The 20,915-nt window shown below is 34.7% G+C and overlaps 1 protein-coding gene across 1 annotated transcript in view; it reads right to left on the bottom strand.

Annotated features, from left to right (window-relative positions):
* Positions 1-20,915, bottom strand: part of LOC144971813 (uncharacterized) — a 91,660-nt gene that overhangs the window by 16,114 nt on the left and 54,631 nt on the right. Inside the window, exons 9-13 of the mRNA XM_078912890.1 lie at positions 17,829-18,011; positions 15,769-15,961; positions 15,191-15,246; positions 14,491-14,572; positions 8,337-8,495 (exon numbers count right to left, since the gene is read on the bottom strand). Coding sequence (XP_078769016.1) covers positions 8,337-8,495; positions 14,491-14,572; positions 15,191-15,246; positions 15,769-15,961; positions 17,829-18,011 — 673 coding nt within the window. The remainder of the gene's footprint in view (positions 1-8,336; positions 8,496-14,490; positions 14,573-15,190; positions 15,247-15,768; positions 15,962-17,828; positions 18,012-20,915) is intronic.

Raw genomic sequence — 20,915 nt, 5'->3', positions numbered from 1 at the left:
TGGGCTCCTAAATTTTTACAGGAAATACATTTACAACTTCGCGCACATCGCGACACCGCTAACAAATCTGACAAAGAATGGGTCACCGAACAAAATTGTTTGGACAGAAGTGTGTCAGAATAGCTTCAACCAATTAAAGGCATTACTCTGTTCAGAACCAATTCTTAAATTACCCGACATGTCAAAAGAATTTGTTGTGAGAACTGACGCGTCTGATAAGGGCATCGCAGGTGTACTATTACAGGAGCATGAGGGAACTCTAATGCCTTGCTTATATGCAAGCAGAAAATTATTGGACAGAGAATCACGATACTCTGTAATAGAGCGTGAAGGACTGGCCATCGTCTTTGCTTTAAAGACATTCAGCAGATATCTACTGCTAAAAGAGTTTGTGGTCGAAACGGACCATAAACCACTCACGTACATAAGAAATAACAAAATGAATAATAGTAGAGTACTAAGGTGGAGTCTATTTTTGCAAAATTACACTTTCAGTATCTCTCACATACCAGGCTGTGAAAATATTCACGCCGACCTACTTTCTCGATTAGTGTAAACACGTGAGAAGGGTATAAGTTAACCTCTCATGCATACTGTTAGTTACCTCGAAAATTATGCCAAATCAGAACGCACAATTTCGATAATTTTATTTGTAAACATGATGACCCAACTTAATGTAACATTGAGTATTGTTTGGATATATATACCATACCCATTCATGATTTGGGAAATCTTCTCTTTATCTATTATTGTTATGAATTTTCACTCATTTATGATTAATAATTGAAATGTCAATATTCCATTTACATTTTCATTCATTTCATTCAGTAAATTACCTTCATATCATCGACTTAAATCATGCTTCATTGCCATCACTATTGTTTATCACAATGATTTGTAATCACATTGCCATCATGTTGTTCATCACAATGATTTGTAATCACAATCTTTCATTGTTATTGTCACCCATTCATATACCTACGTTAATATAAACATTTCCATGTCTAGTTAATAAATAATTTAATTGTAGCACAAATCATAACAATGGATTAATGCTAGAGTATCATGATAGTAAATTTACTTCCGTTTGTAAAATCTATCTTTCCCATAATGGTTAAAGAGTATATTTTAAACGTGGGTGGGGGGTGTCACAGTAAAGGTTGTTCACAATTATCTTATTAAATTTTATTTTATTAAGAACTGAATTCATCTCACTCCAGTTATATTTCGGTAGGCTTAGATAAACTTTACCTTCTAATATTAGATCGTCTTTCCTTTTATAGCCTTCCCTCGAATTAATTTCTAATTAGTGAATACTTTTCGTTCTACATTCTGTCACGTAGCCACTTATTATAAAAGCTGATAGGTCTAACATTTGACACTCACTTTCTCTCCACAATCTATGCCGGACGGCCAGTCGCTCTATTCCTATATATATACTGGAAGATTTTTATCTTTTGGGACTTTGTAGATATTATATCTACACCATTAAGACGCCGGAGCTTTTAACTTTGATTGTATAATCTTCAAGGATCAAACCCAAGCCCGCTGTCAAAGGACTACACAATAACTTCTTACCAATTGCCTGGAAGTGGAATTTTACGAGTCCGATCCTGTTATCAGAGGAATAGATCATCCAAGCCCATCAACTGCCTGGAAACGTAAACTTATGAACCTGACATATTATCATAAGTTACGTAAAATATTCATATCTCTATTTGTAACTGCCACGATCACTGTTTATCTCTTTTAATTAAATTTCATCATTATTTTTATTTCATTGTAAACAAATCGTTAATTGTTTTTCATTTATAGTAACTAGTAAATTCTGGGGCCTCATTCTACATATATCTTTATGCATAGTCGAGTAGCTCTTTACTCACTTGAGACCATGACAATAATGATGATGATAATGATAATGATGATGATGATGATGATGATGATGAGGAGGAGGAGGAGGAGAAGGAGGAGGAGGAGGAGGAGGAGGAGGAAAGAAAACGACAACAACATCGTTGTTAACAACAAAAAGAACAGTAGCACCACATACACCTAAAGCAATAACGAGGGAGAAAACATTTCATTAATGATAATAGGGTCGTGGAGTGCCTTGCCGAGTGCACGTAGAGGGTGTTAAGAGCTAAAACCGAATGAAAGCAGTTCAAGCCATTGTTACTTAGTCGACATTTGAAGCTTCCGTAATCGTTATGCGTTGTTGATTTGTTTGTTTGTTTTTCTACGTTAGATAGTTTGGAATTTTACGTTGTCTTTTCTTTGCTTTGTTTTTTTTTTGTTGTTTTTTTTTAATTAATAAATTTAACAACAAGCCTTGGATAACAAAAGATCTAAAACTTTTATTGAACCAAAAGAAAACTCTCTTTACTAGTGGAAACAAAAAAGATCTGAAAACAAAACAAAAAGAGATAAAGAGAGTAATATCTAGTTGTAGAGACAAGTACAAAAATAAAATTGAAAAATGCTTTTCTTCTGGGGATATACGGGACACGTGGCGGGGGCTTAAAACTGCTGTTAACTATAATCCAAAGCCCACGATTATATCAGAAGATATCGAAATTGAAACTCTAAATAAATTTTATTCACGTTTCGACACAGCAAACGAATTTGATATTGAAAATGAAAAACATAAATTAGACAGGGCTTTGGAAGATGAAATGACTATTGAGGTCAGTGAAGAAGAAACGAGATTCGTATTTTCGAAAATAAACGAGAGGAAGGCTGTTGGGCCGGATGGATTGAAAGGAAAATTATTAAAAGAATGTGCCCATCAGCTTTCCCCCATTTATACACATATTTTTAACTGGTCCCTCCAATGCGTTTCGATCCCTGAACTTTGGAAAACTTCAAAAATTATTCCTGTTCCAAAAAAAGAAAAACTTGAAACTATGAACGATCTCAGACCTGTTGCATTGACTTCAATAGTTATGAAATCTTTAGAAAAACTTGTTCTTGTTAAAATTAGGAATCAGTTTATGCCATTGAGTGATAGTCATCAATTTGCTTACAAACCAGGACGTGGCGTAGAGGATGCCATTTTGCTGTTTACAAACAACATCTACAGGCATCTAGATCACGCTAGGAGCTATTGCAGATTGCTTTTTGCAGATTTTTCTTCAGCGTTCAATACAATGCAACCTCAGTTGGTTGTTCAAAAATTGACTAGTCTGAATTTAAACAAGTATATAATTGCTTGGGTGCTCGAATTTCTTACGGAGTGAGCACAATATGTTCAATTAGGACAAAACAAATCTTCCTGTATAACTACAAATACTGGTGCTCCTCAAGGTTGTGTATTGTCCCCTGTATTATTCACAATATACACGAATGACTGTAGAAGTCAAAACCTGAGTGTACCTTTAATAAAGTTTGCAGATGACACCGCTCTTCAAGGCCTCATAACAAATGGCAATGAAGTGGCTTATAGGCAAGAAATTGATAGATTTGTGTCTTGGTGTGATGCCCACCACCTAGAGCTTAACATAAGCAAGACAAAGGAGCTAGTGATTGACTTTAGGAGAGTGAAGGAACCGATAGAACCGTTAAAATTAAAGGACCAATTCGTCCAGCGAGTTCCTCACTACAAATACCTTGGTGTAACGATTGATGACAGGCTCAAATGGGATGAACACTTGAAAATAATTAGGCATAAGATGTGCAGACGTACATATTTTTTATCAAAACTCTCTCAATTTAGAATAGATAAAACCCTCTGCACATTATTTTATAGAGCAGTAATCGAAAGTGTTTTGTCATTTTGTATAACAGCTTGGGGAGGCAATTGCTTAGCAGTGGAAAGGAACAAAATAAATTCATATATTAAAAAATCCATTAAACGCTATATAAATGATGTTGACGATGTAGATCTTTTATACGAGAAATTTTGTATAAATAAAATAACTAAAATATTAAATGACCACTATCATCCACTAAGACCATCACTTATTATGTCAAAAAGAAGTGGTCGCCCTTTCTCTATTTCAACGAAAACAGAGAGACACCGAAAATCTTTTCTGCCGTCCAGTATTAGGCTTTATAACAACAAGCAATAATCATTTTATATAATTATTTCTCATTTTTACTTTTAAAAATATAAATATTAATTTATTAATTTATTTGTTTTACAATCTTTTCAATTTTCAATTTATAGTGACAGTTTTAACTATTATACGATGTTGAAATTTTTCATATCATAAAGTGCAGCTCTGGTTATAGAGCTGCTCCTTTTTTTTTTTTTTTTTTTTTTTTTTTAATATATATATACATCCTATTTCTATTGTATTCTTATCTTATTGTGTAAATTATAACGCGTCTGTACAAAAAATTTCCTTTTTGGGATGCAATAAAGTATTATTATATTATTATTATTATTATTATTATTATTATTATTATTATTATTATTATTATTATTATTATTATTATTATTATTATTATACATTTATTTATTTATCTATCTTAATTTGTTTATTTATTTTTGAGGACACAATCGCTAAGATGACCGCCACTCTTTCTACCCTGAAAACTATCTAACCCTCAAGATCAAGTTCGTATAAACATTTCAATGAAAAAGTATTTCCACTAATTTTCTTTCAAGTTGTTTATTTTAGTTACCGTACCTATTAACAAACATCGACATGTACTTATTTGCAGGTGAGATAACCAAGATTGTTTTGGGCTCAGTGTTGTAATGGAAATATTCTCAAACCAACTCATTACATTGTCCATTACGACAATGTTAAATCAGCCCATAATTGCGTTCGGTTATCAGACCAGCTAGTATGTGCACGTCGATAAAAATCTGAAAAAGTATGTATGAAATAGTGCCAGACAAAGCAGAAAGAAAAATACATGAAAACCAATCATCCCACGAAAAATTTGCTTGCCCTGACTGGGATCGTACTTGGGACCTGATAATCAGAGTTACACCATTCGCCTCCTCCCAAACTGTCACTTTGATAACATGTCAAAATATAAATGGAGTATACTCTAATACTCTAATGTTTTCTTCCTCGTCTATTCATGTTCAATGTTGTTGTTTTTGTTATGATGCAAGAAAGAACTCAACACGGAAACGCGTCTTCACATGACGAGTATAATAATTATGTCGTCCTACGTCGTTAAACTATGGTGGAATCGGAGTGAGAAGGTCTGAGGTTCGATCTCTGGACAAAGTAGGCTGATATTTTGGGGTTGATTTTTTTTTTTTTTTTTTTTTTTTTTTTTTTTTTTTTTTGTATTTTTGTTTCCGCTTGTCCAGTACTGTTTCATATAGTTTTCTATTAGTGCTGGCCTACTCAGTAGTTTGTCACTGTGCCTATTCATTCTATGATTGTCTGTATGTAATAATACACATCGTGTAATTAAAATGTTATTATGATATCAAAAAAGATGCCGAATTGGAAAATAAAGTTTCATTCTTTATGATATTATTTTTTATACAAAATTTATTTTAAGGCATTGTACTATGACCCGGAATGTCACGGGTTCAAGCTCCTCTTCAGACTCTTTAGTTATTTCCTTCGGTAAGATTATTAACCCCCCATTTGCTCACTAGGACAACATGGGTGTTTCCTGTTGACATCAGGCATCTTGTTTGATGAATTATTTATAATATACCTTCGTGGAATGCCTAGGCGATGATATCTTATGCTGTCGTGGCGGAAGGGCTAATGATTTTTAATTTTAATATTTTATCTGATTGCGACTGAACAGTCTGTCAGAGTCAGAGACGCTGTCTAATCTTCAAACGCATTGCCTATGATTACATCAAAAACAAAAATAATAGTGCCAGAGGGTGTTTCGTGTATACATATTGATGGAATGAAGGTCATGAAATATACGAGTCTTTACAAAAATCGGCCATTCAATGTTTTCCTATACATAAATGTAATCCTATATTTCGATGCGGAAAATAGGGGCGGAAAGAAAGAAAGGAACTTATAAAAAATGATGATGATGATGATGATGGTGATGATGATGATGATGGTGATGATGGTGATGATGATGATGATGATGATGATGATGGTGATGATGATGATGATGATGATGATGATGATGATGGTGATGATGATGATGGTGATGATGATGACAATGATGACGACGACGACGACGATCACAATGAGTATGGTGTTGAGGATGATTCTGATGACGACGGCAATGACGAAGACGACGACGACAATGACGATGATGATGATTATCATCATAATATTGATGATGATGATGATGATGATGACGATGACGATGATGATGATGATGATGATGATGATGATGATGATGTGATGGTGATGATGATGATTTCTTATCCACACAACGTTATTACAAATAACAGCAAATGAGAGAGAAAAATGTATACACAGAGAGATAGAGAGAGAGAGTGAGAGACAGAGAGAGAGAGAGAGAGATAGAGAGAGAGAGGTTATATTGTTATGAAATATTTACAAATACCTTCCTCAAGTAGACTACACTAAGGCTAGAAAATGAAATTGTATTGTCACCCGCCCGGAGCAAGTGCTTACGGTGGTTATGGATTGTCCGTTCACGTCGATAACTCCCCCCCCCCCCCCCCCCCCCCCCCCAAAAAAAAAAAAAAAAAAAAAAAAAAGAACAAAAAAAAAAAAAAAACTCAACAAAAACTTTAATAACATTTTTGAGTCAAAAAATAGAACCATTGAATTGCTCTGCCGACTGCATTCAACAAAGTATACGATAACTGACGTCATTTTCAAAGGTGTATGCATTGCATGTTGATTGAATAGATAGTGACCCGTATTACAAGATACTAGTAAAAAGGTACCCATTTCAATAGATTGCCAGACATAGCAACACGTAGTCACGTGGTCACAAAGATGGACACATCAAACCCGGATTCAGTTGAGAATGTCGTATTTTTCATGTTGACACTATTTATTATACGTTTAAAATACGTAATTTTTATGCTTGACATCTCAGTACATATCCCCCTTAAACGGCATTTTCTCACTGTACAGTTTATAATGATGAGCATATGAATTATTGATTAATCTCAGGGCCTTGTATGAGATTGCTGCACTGATTGATATACATGCCTTTTGCAATCTACGATGTTTGAATTATTTCCATCCTATTAGGACGACACAAATAATATGTCTTCTTCAAATAACGCAATATGTAGTGCGATTTTTAAAAGGAAAAATATAAAGGATGTTTTATTATGTTATTGCCTCGCCTGCATTTTGAATTGTAGCATAATTTTTAAAACATAAACAATAAAATAATTCAGTGTTACATGGGAAAAAAATCTTGTTTTTTTAATTATCTATCGGGTCTCATATAGTGTCGAAACTTAGTAATAATATGCTGTTCGCACACTAATAAAACGCCTTTTATATTTTGGCCTGAAAATGTTATCTTATATGTCGATTTGTTAAATTAATCCCATTTCTCACAACTTCTTCAAGGAAGATTCAATTCGAAGAATTTTGACATACCATACTAATTTATATATATATATATATATATATATATATATATATATATATATATATATATATATATATATATATATCAATTAGTATGGTATGTCAAAATTCTTCGAATTGAATATATATATATGAAGTTAAAGTTGCCTGGCCAAATGTGGAAAAGAAAGAACAAACATTACATTATTGATCATCGACCTTGTAATATTGGGGGGGGGGGGGGGGGGGGGGGGAGTGGGAATTCGTCGTAAGATAGAAGGGGATGTTTACGAATGATGGAATAAATAGTCCTTTAAAATAACTAGGCTACTCAGGAATGTCAATCAGCTGGTGTTGGCCGTGTGATTCTCAACTGACGGGCATTTTTTGTCGTACCCTGAACAAAAATACAGTTTAAATGTTTTGGCCAGAAAACTTGTCCTTCAAATATCGATTGATTGAAATGATATTCTGTTGTCATAGATTCCCAACACTGGGAATTCAAACAAGTACATTATAGTCTTCAATGAAGTCCCATATTTGAGAGTTTTTGACAAGATGAGGGTTATTTTAATCTATCGATATTTGACGGACCAGTTTTTGTTGATGTCCCAATTCCGCCGCAGTGCAGCACCACAAAGCAAGCAATAATATAGGAGCTAATTGATGTGCCGAAATGGGGGCTGGAATCTTTGACCTCCCTGATGGACGTTCAATGTTTTATCCACCTGACCATCTCATTATAATGATTTGAGGTTATAACGGTGTCGTCGTCATTTGTTGATGGTGGTGGTTGAGATGGTATTTAATTTATATAATAATATTGCATTCCCGACCACAGAGCAAATTTATATTTATCGTCAAATAAAGCGAGGAAAGAGAACCCACCTGAGTTGATTCCGATCCTTAACTGAAGTTTCTGGTCAGGAAGATGATTGACCATCAAATGGCCCATGCTATCTCTCATGTCTAGGGCCACTCCTGCTATTTCTTGCGCGTGGTCATTGTGTTCAACGGGAACGCCACTGGCCACCATATAAGCGTCACCTAAAATTAGAGAGAGATGGAGGGAGACATTGGTTGGGATAGAAAACTATATAAAGATTTCCATGTCATTCTGTCAATTTATTACATTTATTGTCAACACTTATTTATTAAGAGTTTTCTTCTCTAAAAAGCATGAGCATATAATTTATGAACATCCACGTCAATCTAGTAATTATTATATCTGAATGAACTCTATGAGTAAAATAACGTTTAAATTCAGCGTTGGTCAGCTTTGGAAATTTAAGTGTGTGTGTGTGTGTGTGTGTGTGTGTGTGTGTGTGCCTGTGTGTTTTTTTACTTATTTTTTTTTTCCTTGTTATTTTTTGCTTTATACACAAAGATTGATCCCGGTTGCAGTCGAGATTTTTTCTGACCCCTTTGTCCACCCATCAATGATTGGGTAGCTGGGGCTGTTAGATCTTGCGGAAAGTACTTTGCGATGTAATAGCGTCCTATCCTAACTGTAGCAATCCGTTGCTATTGTCCGTTTCACTCTATAAAAACCGGGATTAACTCCGGTTTCGTGGGCCTCATGGCTCAAAAGGACAACGTTTTGTTGTTGTTTTTTTTTTTTTTGCATACCATAGGTTGTGTTTTTTAAAACAAATATACACATAATTTGATAAATAGTATAAGATTTCTAAGCGATATCGGGATATATAATGATCGATCGAGACCCGCCCCAGGTTTGAGATGATTTGCTCGAGTTAACACATTCCCAAATATCGGTCAGAAATCGCATTTGACTCCTAGTTCTTCTTTAACCCTTTCCTTACCAGCCATTATTCAGAATTTTCCCCAAAATTTCACTCCCACACAACACAAAAAATGTTTTTTCTTACTGAAACAGAAAAGCAACAAATACTTTACACCACAGTGTCACGTTTTTATAGCTATAATAAACATTTTTCTTTCATTTGTGTGATTTACAAATGAAATCTGAATGATAAAAGTGCTGGTTGGATCGTAACGAATGTGACGATTTTCCGATGGTTGGTATGGAGAGGGTTAATGAAAAACTCGGAGAAATCATATGGTGAAATTTCATGGAATGCTACTTTAAATAACAATTTGGAGTCGAATCTAAGCTTCAATTTAATATACGACAACAGATAAAATGGACGTTACGGGTTTCCCCTTTATCAACAAAACAGGATGAATGAAACACTACAGACGAATGAGATAATGTGGCAGTCTATAGTGTTTCATTCATCCTGTTTTGTTGATAAAGGAGAAACTGGAAACGTCCATTATATCCGTTTTCTTATATTAAATTGAATCTTACATTCAATTTCACATTGTTATTTATTTCTTCGAGAACTTCGAGCAGCAACATTTACATTTTTGGAATGCTGCTTTGCAATTTATTATTCTAGTGTTTTGGACCAGAGGAAAACAAAGCATGGGCGGGTCATTAAAACTCCCAACTCTTTTTTGCAAGGCCACAATCAAATGCGTTGCAAGTAAATGATATCGACATTGAACTTTGTTTTCAAGTTGTCACAAGACACAATTGGATTTTATTTTTTAAATTCATTACAAGTTAGTCACTTATTTACCTTGATCCATTTCAATGATTGTTTATGAATTGAGTATTTAAATGTTAATGGCTAAAAAGTAGGACATGGAAATAAGAATTATGTGACAGAAGAGACGGATTAAAATTGTTTGCTGTTTTTATTTGTTAATTTTAGGTTACGAGTAGTCTCTCTTATCTCTCGTGCTAATATGAATGGGTAATGAAACAAATTTGTTGAATCTTCTTTATTCGTTGAACTCGAGGCCAAAATTCAAATAATACATCTGGTGCAGGCCTACCTACTATTAAAAATGCTTCGTAGAATTCTGACTCCAATTTCAGAACCTCGTGAGAAAATCTAAGTCATTAAAACTTATTGAAAATGAAAGTTGATGCCAGACTACATCATTTTAAAGTGTTTTTTATTCATTGTTAGGCATTTTAAAAAAGTTAACTATAGCGAGTACAATTTTTATCTGCTAAGAATAACGAATCTTTAAATTTTAAGTAATCAAGTCTGTTGTTGCACTAATTTATCAGTTAGTCGATGATTACTTGCGTACTACGTCATCAATCGTTCAGATATTACTTTTTGTTACAGGACCCTATTCAAATAGTAACAAAGAGGAAATGTGATGATATAGTATTCATTTTAATTAGTTAGTGGATGATTACTTGCGTACTACGTCATCAATCGTTCAGATATTACTTTTTGTTACAGGACCCTATTCAAATAGTAACAAAGAGGAAATGTGATGATATAGTATTCATTTTAATTAGTTAGTGGATGATTACTTGCGTACTACGTCATCAATCGTTCAGATATTACTTTTTGTTACAGGACCCTATTCAAATAGTAACAAAGAGGAAATGTGATGATATAGTATTCATTTTAAAATTCAGAACAATAAAGAAGACAATGTCAAATTAGTGTTATGTTTATAATGGTCTGATAAAAGGTTTTCTAGATAGAAGCAAAATATTTTAAAACGTTATCTCATTTCTATTATGCACTGAAATACTTATATCTTTGTCCTTAAAAAAGATATTTTGAAAATTTAAATTGCATATTAGACTCAGTGAAAAAAAATTGCGCTGTGCGAGTATTTTTTTTTTCATCATATGACACCTTTTGTCAAAGCAACACACAGAGATAGATGCCTTTTTAAAAATTGAGGATTCCTCTTGCCAAAAAAAATTAAAGAAAAAAAGAAAAGAAAACAAAAATTCCAATTACGTGCATTCTTATTATGTCATAGGTTTTTCCTTCAAAAAACAAAAATAAACAATTTTCACTATAAATGGTAAAGGGACATAGATTTTTGCCATAAAGTAAAGTTTCAGTTTCGACATTTTGAGATTTCTTCAGAGGATAATTGGATGTTATTCTACGATATCTGACGGAAATCTCAACTTATTGATCCCGAGCAAAAACTAAGAGAGAGAGAGAAAGAGAGAGAGAGAGAGAGAGAGAGAGAGAGAGAGAGAGAGAGACGATAGATGGTTAGATAAAAAATATATAAAGAACGCGCAAACACTATCATTAATACCAGCCTATCATATTTCCTTGCTATGATTGGAAATTAGGCAATTACGCTAATTGATAGTTGATAATGACCGAGCAAAGTGTGTTCATTTCACAGAAAGCAACGAGAGTAAAACCAATGGCACTCAACCGACGTGTCCGTAAATGCAGGTCTAAAATCCGAACCCACTTATGGGCCTCATTTAACATTGTGGTAATGTGTAATATTTTAAGTCAGTTTTTTAGATTTCCAGTAGAACATTAACAGTGAGCACATAATGGATTGGGTTATCAGACCTGCAAATAAGTGCACGTCACACTCAACTCTTCACATGCGCACTAATCAGTTAATTGCAGTGATGTGGAAAAAAAACTGTTTACAAATTTGGCTAGAAAACTCGTCCTTCAATTATCGATCAATTTAAATGACCCTCCTCTTGGCAAAAAAAACCCAACCTCTCAAACCTGGGACTTCGCGAAATCCCAGGTTTGAGAGTTTTAGCCAAAATGAGGGTCAGTTAAATCGATCGATATTTTTAGGCCAGACCTTTAAATACGAGATTTTACAGGGTACAGCAGTTAACTGGTCAATACCTATAGAAATATATCTCTATACGCATCTTTAAGATAAGGGCCCAAGAGCATAGGCATACTCGTGATAACCTAATCAAGTCACATCAAGATAAATGATGTAGACTAATAAAGAAACAAAAAGGTTGTGAATCGTCGACTCAAAGTGGTATTATATCAGAGTGCCTTTGATGTTGAAAATAGAAGAAGAAGAAGAAGAAGAAGAAGAAGAAGAAGAAGAAGAAGAAGAAGAAGAAGAAGAAGAAGAAGAAGAAGAAGAAGAAGAAGAAGAAGAAGAAGAAGAAGAAGAAGAAGAAGAAGAAGAGAAGAAGAAGAAGAAGAAGAAGAAAAGAAGAAAAGAAGAAGAAGAAGAAGAAGAAGAAAAAGAAGAAGAAGAAGAAGAAGAAGAAGAAGAAGAAGAAGAAGAAGAAGAAGAAGAAGAAGAAGAAGAAGAAGAAGAAGAAGAAGAGAAAGACATGATAAAACCAAGCATCAATTCCTGTATTTAAGAAGAATATATTATATTATAATAACAAATGGATTTCATTCATGAAAGTTCCATATCTGAGAGACGTCGGAGGTCATCTTCGCAAGCTGATCTATCCTTGCCAGTTCTATTAAATCCGACGCCACTTTCTCAGTTCATCTGTCCAAGTTTTATCCTTTCAATAGTTATTCTTTGTTTCCTTTATTCTTTTTCATACTTTCATCAAGGGATGTTATCAAACCAGGTGGCGAAATAAGTCGTCCATAAACTTCACATTGGCGTTTGATTGATTCTTTTTATCGTGATCTTTTCTGTTTGCCAATTTCTAAAAATTCTTCATTTCTTTCCTTTCCATCATGACACCTCTCTCTTGGTAAAAAACACACTTCTCACTGCACTCCGTCTTTAAACCATGGTCTTGTTTATGTCAGCTCACAACATAGCAGCCGACAGTAAATGCAATCCGACTTTGTTTTGTTTCATGCTAATATTCCGTTTTCATATGTATCAGCTGGTTGAATGCATTCTTCGCATACTATTCTTTTCGTCTTTTCACATCTGATATCCATGGATGTTACATTGGAACCTAATAAATTTCAACATCAATGATTGTATTGTTGTCCTATAGATATACACAGGTGGTGGTTATTATTTTTAGATCGTCATACATCGTTTATATATCAGTCAGTCCATATTTTCATATCTGACTACAAATCCAGTAATTCTGTAGTCAGTTCAGATTGCAGTAGAACGTATCATCGCAACTCAGATTTGTTACATTTTTCTCAAAAACCCTCTAGTCGATATCTCTTAAATCATTCACTATAGAGGTTGAAAATTGGAAGACAAAAAACTGCTAACTCTCTAAAGGTGTAAAATGCTTAGTTCGTTGCAACAGCATGCTGTTGTTCAGTACAAAATCGAATATTCTAAATCTTACATCAATGTCAAGGAATGATTAAATTTTGAAATTTCGGGCATTTATAGAGCGCTTAACCCCGTTGACACATGTTCTAAACGCTTTACAGTGATATAAAACAATACACATAACAGTAAGAGAACTGTAGATGGAAAAGTTCAAGGAATGCAATTAACAACAAAGCATGATAATAGTAAAGATAGTTATGACTTAAAAATATAAAACTTTAAGCGAGATTTGAAAGTTACTCATACATCATTAATTTCATCATTAAAACTTCCAAATATTGAATATTCAATATGAAATATAAACTAGTTACAACAAGGAAGAAAAGTCGTAACGTCACACCTTCTACTTTACCGGTTCCAAAATCATTGGAAGTGTGTATGTAACCAGCCCTTCGGATGACAAATAATGAATAGATGACATATTGAATCATAAGGTGGCATAACTATTTTAGTAGCAGGGTGTATTAGGTTTACGGAACGGAAAAGAGCGAGGATGACTGATCTTTCTTGACGACCAGGATATATTTTGACTAGAAAATAAGATGCCATCACTCTGAAACCAGAGGATCAATTACACAAGGCACGTATCCAGTAGATGTACACTTCGAGTTAGAGTGGAACCAGTTTTGACATGACACTTTTGTTTTGTCCTACATGTTAAGTTTTGCTGTTCGCAGGAAACTCTAAAGCGATTTGAGTACATTCAGTGGATATTGCGCTATATAAATGCTCAATATAAATTTAATTTAAGATTGACAAAGTTGTTCACATATTATTATGATCAACATTTGAGTCCATCAGTTCTAACTGACTTTCTCAGCCATCCATCTCTTCTTTGTCCTCTATGTCACTGAACAATGGACAATCCGCTTTTACTTCGAATTTTCCTTTTCGAATCAGGTGATTGATAATCTTCCATGGAATCACCTATCTGTGGAAGAATTAGTGTTATTCTCATTATCCTTACCTATTGTTTCAACTTTGTATACACGATATGAGCTGATGATGTCGTCAAATATCCGGTATAACGAATTAAGCATGTCAATGACCTGTCGAGAGAGTACAAGGAGGTAATTGTTTTGTAAAGTGAATGTGGATTAGGGGATGTGTAAATCATACTGTTCTATCTCTTTGTTTCATCGTCAATTCTTTCTATCTATTTTGCCTATTATTTTTTGTTCGGGCTAACCCACACCGGAGACTGACTCTGACAACCCGGCATTGCCGTCCTTTGCCGTCTTCCGGATGAAGACGTCGAGCACGGACAAAATACTAAGAATAAAGAGAAGAACCGACGTCCTCAGCCTTTTTTTTTTCGAGCTTGGTATGGGTAGGACTAGCTGCTCTTCTCTTTATTCTTAGTATTTTGTCCGTGCCCAACGTCTTTATCCGAAAGACGACAGAGGATGGCAGTTCCGGGTCGTCGCAGTCAGTCTCTGGTGTGGGTTATCCCTTATTCGCATGGGAAATATGACTCGTATTATACGTATATTTTTTACATGTCAATAACCCAGGAAAGATTATAAGAAGCCGAAGTATGTAAAGATTCTTTGTAAAGAGAATATGAAATAGAGGATATATGAAGCTTGGCGTTGTATTTCGTTGCCTTTTAGGAAATTTTATCTATTCTGACCTTTTGTTTTTGTTGATTACTGAAAAGGTATTACCTCGAAAAGATTATCTTTCATTTTCTTTATGCAATAACTTATGGTATGTAAATATACTGTGTTAAGAGAATACGACATAGAGAATGTATGAAGCATGGACTTATTCCATGTTTAATCATCATCAGATAGATAGATAGATAGATAGATAGACAGATAGATAGATAGATAGATAGATAGATAGATAGATAGATAGATAGATAGATAGATAGATAGATAGATAAAGAGATTGATTGATTGATTGATTGAATGGTTGCCAGATATTATCAAGCTATTTACCCTAACATTAATAGCTTAATTGATAATTCGATACAATGTTGACATCAACATGTTGAGTACTCATAGTACCATGTTTGTACCATAACACGGATAAATACATAGATAAAGAGAATGAAGAGAGAGAGAGAGAGAGAGAGAGAGGAGAGAGAGAGAGAGATACATAGACAAATCATGTTAGATAAACAGAAGGATGAATAGGAGGACAAAGGGATAATTGTATAAATGGAAAGGTTGTTATGTATGTAAGTAGATAGATTGGTAGGTAGGTAGCAGACAACTTGCACGAATATGGCATGATATACCTGCATGGGTGTGCTCTCGACTGCATATAGAAGTAAAACCTACAATATCAGAGAAAAAGATGGTAACTGCTTTGTATGACATTGGCGTTATCTCCTCATTGTTCAAAAGCTTCTGAGCTACCACCTCTGGAAGTAGTTCATACAAGAGCATCTCGCTTCGTTGACGCTCGGTCTCCAATTCCAGGCTACGTTCCTGTGGACGAAAGTATGCCAATAACAAAAATCGTTTGTGTCCACGCTCACAAGTCTTTTTACTCATTAGTCAATAGCAAGACAATTTCGGTTGTATTACTGTTATAGTTCAGTAATAACTGATAACTCATTTGGAAAAAACCCTGTCATAATAGCAAAACGATATGTTACGAATCATAATATGTAAGTCAACATTCTTTTTTTAAATTTCATTTACCCCTGAATCCAATCAGCAGTGATTGTGCCGCTTGTCCTGCAAGTCTGGTTACAATGTACTTTACATTGGGCTAGTGTCTTTTCAAACACGTTGCAATCAATTCTTCCCCTCGGTTAAATGTTATAAAAATGAGGATAACTTTGGTTCAATGGACTGATGGCTTTGAGTGTCACCACCACCACCACCACCACCACTACTACTACTACTACTACTACTACTACTACTACTACTACTACCACTACTACTACTACTACTACTACTACTACTACTACTACTACTACTACTACTACTACTACTACTACTACAACTACTACCACTATTACTATTACTACTACTCCTTCTATTACTACTACTACTACTACTACTACTACTACTACTACTACTACTACTACGACGACGACGACGACTACTACTACTACTACTACTACTACTACTACTACTACTACTACTACTACTATTACTACTACAACTACTACTACTACTACTACTACTACTACTACTACTACTACTACTACTACTACTACTACTACTGCTACTGCTGCTGCCACGTGGTCTCGTGGTATGACTTTCGCTTTCAAATCGGAAGGTCCTGGGATCGAGCCTCACTTGGCTCATAGTTCAGCCCTTAGAAAAGGCTCTTTGCTCTCACCGTAATCAGGTGTAAAATGAGTAACTGGTTCTTAATAGCTTTGTCTCTGATGAAGAAAAGTGTAATATCGCCTTACAGGCGTCATGTCTCGTTCTGTATGTTACGTGTTGCTGTGGGTCAAGGGTCCTTTGTAAAGCACGTTGAGCATGTTGACTGGATATTGCCCAATATAAAAGCTCAAATTTACAACGATTACTTACATACATCTGTATCCATTACCATCACTATCACTATTAATGATGACGATGATGCTGCTGCTGATGCTGATGATGATGATTATGATGACGATGATGATGATGATGATGATGATGATGATGATGATGATGATGATGATGATGATGATAATAATTATAACAATAATAATATTGACGGTGAAGATGATGATGATGATGATGATGATGATGATGATGATGATGATGATGATGATGATGATGATGATGATGATGATGATGATGATGAGGATACTGATGATGATGATAAAATAATAATAATAATAATAATAATAATTATTATTATTATTATTATTATTATTATTATTATTGTTATGATTATGATTATGATTATGATGATTATTATTATTATTATTATTATTATTATTATTATTATTATTATTATTATTATTATTATTATTATTATTATTATTATTATTATTATTATTATTACTATTATTATAAAATAATAATCATGATGATGATGATGATGATGATGATGATGATGATGATGATGATAATAATAATAATAACAATAACAATAGTACTACTACTACTACTACTACTACTACTACTACTACTACTACTACTACTACTACTACTACTACTACTACTACTACTACTACTAATAATAATAATAATAATAATAATAATAATAATAATAATAATAATAATAATAATAATAATAAATAATAATATTTTTTTTAAAAAATGGTACACCATCATTGTCCAATAAAAACAAACATCATCATCACCACAACTACCACCATTGACAGCATCATAAATGACTCACATGCAGCTTTTCAGCATAGGCCTGTATCCTCTTGGTGAGTCTGTAGACGGTGATAACGACGAATGGAAAGAGAAGGATAGACACTCCTATGATGACGATGGCTTCGATAACTTTGTTCTCCAATTCATCGATGTCCGTTTTCAGTTCTGACACGATATCATCTGCCAAAGTGTCCTGTAAATTCTAAGAGCAAAAGAAAATGTGATCTTTTAATATTGCTGCTATGTGGTCCTGTGGTATGGCATTCGCTTTTGGATTGGATGTTCCTGGGTTCGATCCTCACTCTGCGCTTAGCTGAGTCCTTGGAAAAGGCTTTTTTCTCACATTTTCTTATGTGCCGAGGTGACAAACATAAGCACCTGGCCGTTAACAGCTTTGTCTCTGTCGGAAAAAATTGCAATTTCGCCTTACAGGCGCCATGTCTCCTTCTCGCATGGTACGTGTTGCTGTTGGTCAGAGACCCTTTGTAAAACGCTTTGAGCACTTTTAGTGGATATTGCCCTTTATAAAAGTTCAAGCTTTTTGTGGTTTTTATTTTAGTACGACATATTGAAAGTCTCAGGATTAAGAATTTTTGACACATTGAAGATAATCTTAATTTATGAATATTTAAAGATAAAAAGAAAATGAAAATAAATTATAAGTACCTTTTTATCTTCCCCAGGGGAATTTTATCTTCAAGGTCTCTTTCATACACACATATACACACATACATGCGAGGAAACCTACATCCGGTAACAATATCAGCGCCAACTGAACACAACAGCATTCCTCCCAGACACTTCTATATAGAATACCTCCCTGAAGAATCCATCAAAATACCAATGGATAGATGAAACAACGCTGTGGGAGGAAATAACCAAATGAGGTGAGGAAAATATATAATTCGCTCCAAAGAAACTGTCGAGCACTCTACGTGATTCCAGCCAATTTCTCCAACCCATCACCTTCCCATACTCCACTAAAAATATACCAGCAGCTTACGAAAAATTAAACACCAAAACATTCATCTGGAGAACAGAAACAACCTTCTTCTTTCTGACCCCCAACTTGAAATGCAAACAAAAAAAAAGAAAGAAACATACGGATTCAACTCCACAAAATTGCCACCACCAATACCCGAGCTGAAAGATTTCGAAGAGGGTCTTATAAACATTATTAGCAAAATCAAATTCAGGAAAACGCATAACAAATTCCAACAGCAACTTGCTACGGATATTTAAAAAAATAAACAACGAGACACACCTATTGGTCTCCGCAGACAAAACTAACAACTACTACAAACTAAAACCAGACAAATATTATTATAACACACTAATTATCAACCAAATACACAAAGAATACAAGAAGAGCTCAGAAGACAGATCAGAGACAATACTAGAAGAATTTAAAGATGTAGCAGAGACACTGGACATTAATGGCAGCGAATCAGGAAGCATTCATGACACTCAAGGACCATAAACCAAGTTTCAGAAACAACTCTTCATGCAGACTAATTAACCCCTACAAAACACAAATAGGAAAAATCAGCATTAAAAAAAAAAGAAAAAAAAAAAAGCAAAACAAAAAAGAGACAGAAGGAATTTTAACAAACGTGAAAGAAGAAAAGAGACTAAATTTATGGAAAACTCAGATCAAGTCATAGAATGGTTCACTAACATCAACAACAACAAACAACTGTACTTTCGTCACATTCGACATCAATGAGTCCTACCCATCCATTATCACCACTCTCCCCGACAACATCATTAAAGATCCAACCAAAAGAGTGCCTGCATTCAATAACGCCAGGAAATAATGGACTTCCTCAAATCGCCTCTTAACTGGACATGGCAGAACTGCATCAAATATGTGCAGATGGAAACTTCGAAACAGTGATACCTGCCAGAAATGTCAAGCAGCCCCAGAGACCAGCGATCACATCGTCCTCCACTGTCCAGTCACTAAACTTGAAGGTGGCTACGAAACCGTCCTTAGGGCGGAGGAAGACTTTAGAAGCTGGGTTGACGAAAGAAATATGGAGGTGTAGCCATACGCTACTACTTCCTCGACAACACATTCGATTTCGCATCCAAACACACAACAGTTGCCAGCGGGGAGAGACACATTATAAAACACACAAAACACAACACACTCTACTACCAAAACACACCATGGACGAAAAGCAAATCAGACTTCGACGTGATTATGCGCTCATTTGACGGTGCCGCAACACGGCTTATACCTGCTATCACAACTCAACAACATCACAAACACACATATCGGCCTTTACAGACACGATGGAATAGCCATATGCAGATCCCACCAAAAAAACCCAGAAGAAATTTTAAAAAACAAAAACAAATCTGAAATGTATTCAAACAAAACAAGCTAAAAATCACAACTGACGCCAACAAGAATATCATAGACTTCCTCGACGTAACATTCGACCCTCAAACGGCCAGGCGGAGTTGTCGTATCAGTAAAAGTCGTGGATTCGATCCTAATCGCCGCGAAATTGTTATTCTCTATTGTCTTCTGGCACTTTTCTACTCACTTTAATTTCTGTTGTTATTATCAACACAAGTGCTTGCTCCACTCACTTTTCTGAAGATATGCAAAAGCACTGCCAAAAGCTATATATCATTATTGAATGTGACCGGTTAGTGACTCCTAGTTTGGTGACAGATGCAACTCGGCCATAATAGTATGCTTCTACTCCCTACAATAAATAGGGAACAAAATTATGATGTCAAATAATGCTGATTCTATTCTTATTGGAAGTGTTAAACCACATCTCCGTATATATATATACCGTGTGTATCTTCTGGATTCCGAGTGATGGTATAATATTTTCTAGTCTAAATATATGCTGGTCGTCATCTATTTTTGATCTTTTAAGTCGCGTAATCCTAAGAATCTGACTCTACAGCCAGCTACTAAACAGTTATGCCACCCTGTGATTCAATTCGAAACCTATTCATTATTAGTCCTCCGTAGGACTGGTTACATACACACTTCCAATGAGTTTGGAACCGGAATGATAGAAGGTGGGACGTCATGACGCCTCTGTCATTTTGTAATGCTAGAGTAAATGTAGTCCAGGCA

This window comes from Berghia stephanieae, chromosome 4 (assembly GCF_034508935.2).
Source record: "Berghia stephanieae isolate SIO BIC M18660-M18661 chromosome 4, UCSD_Bste_1.3, whole genome shotgun sequence".
In the NCBI taxonomy this organism is placed as follows: domain Eukaryota; kingdom Metazoa; phylum Mollusca; class Gastropoda; order Nudibranchia; family Aeolidiidae; genus Berghia; species Berghia stephanieae.
This window is presented reverse-complemented; position numbering and strand designations above follow the sequence as displayed.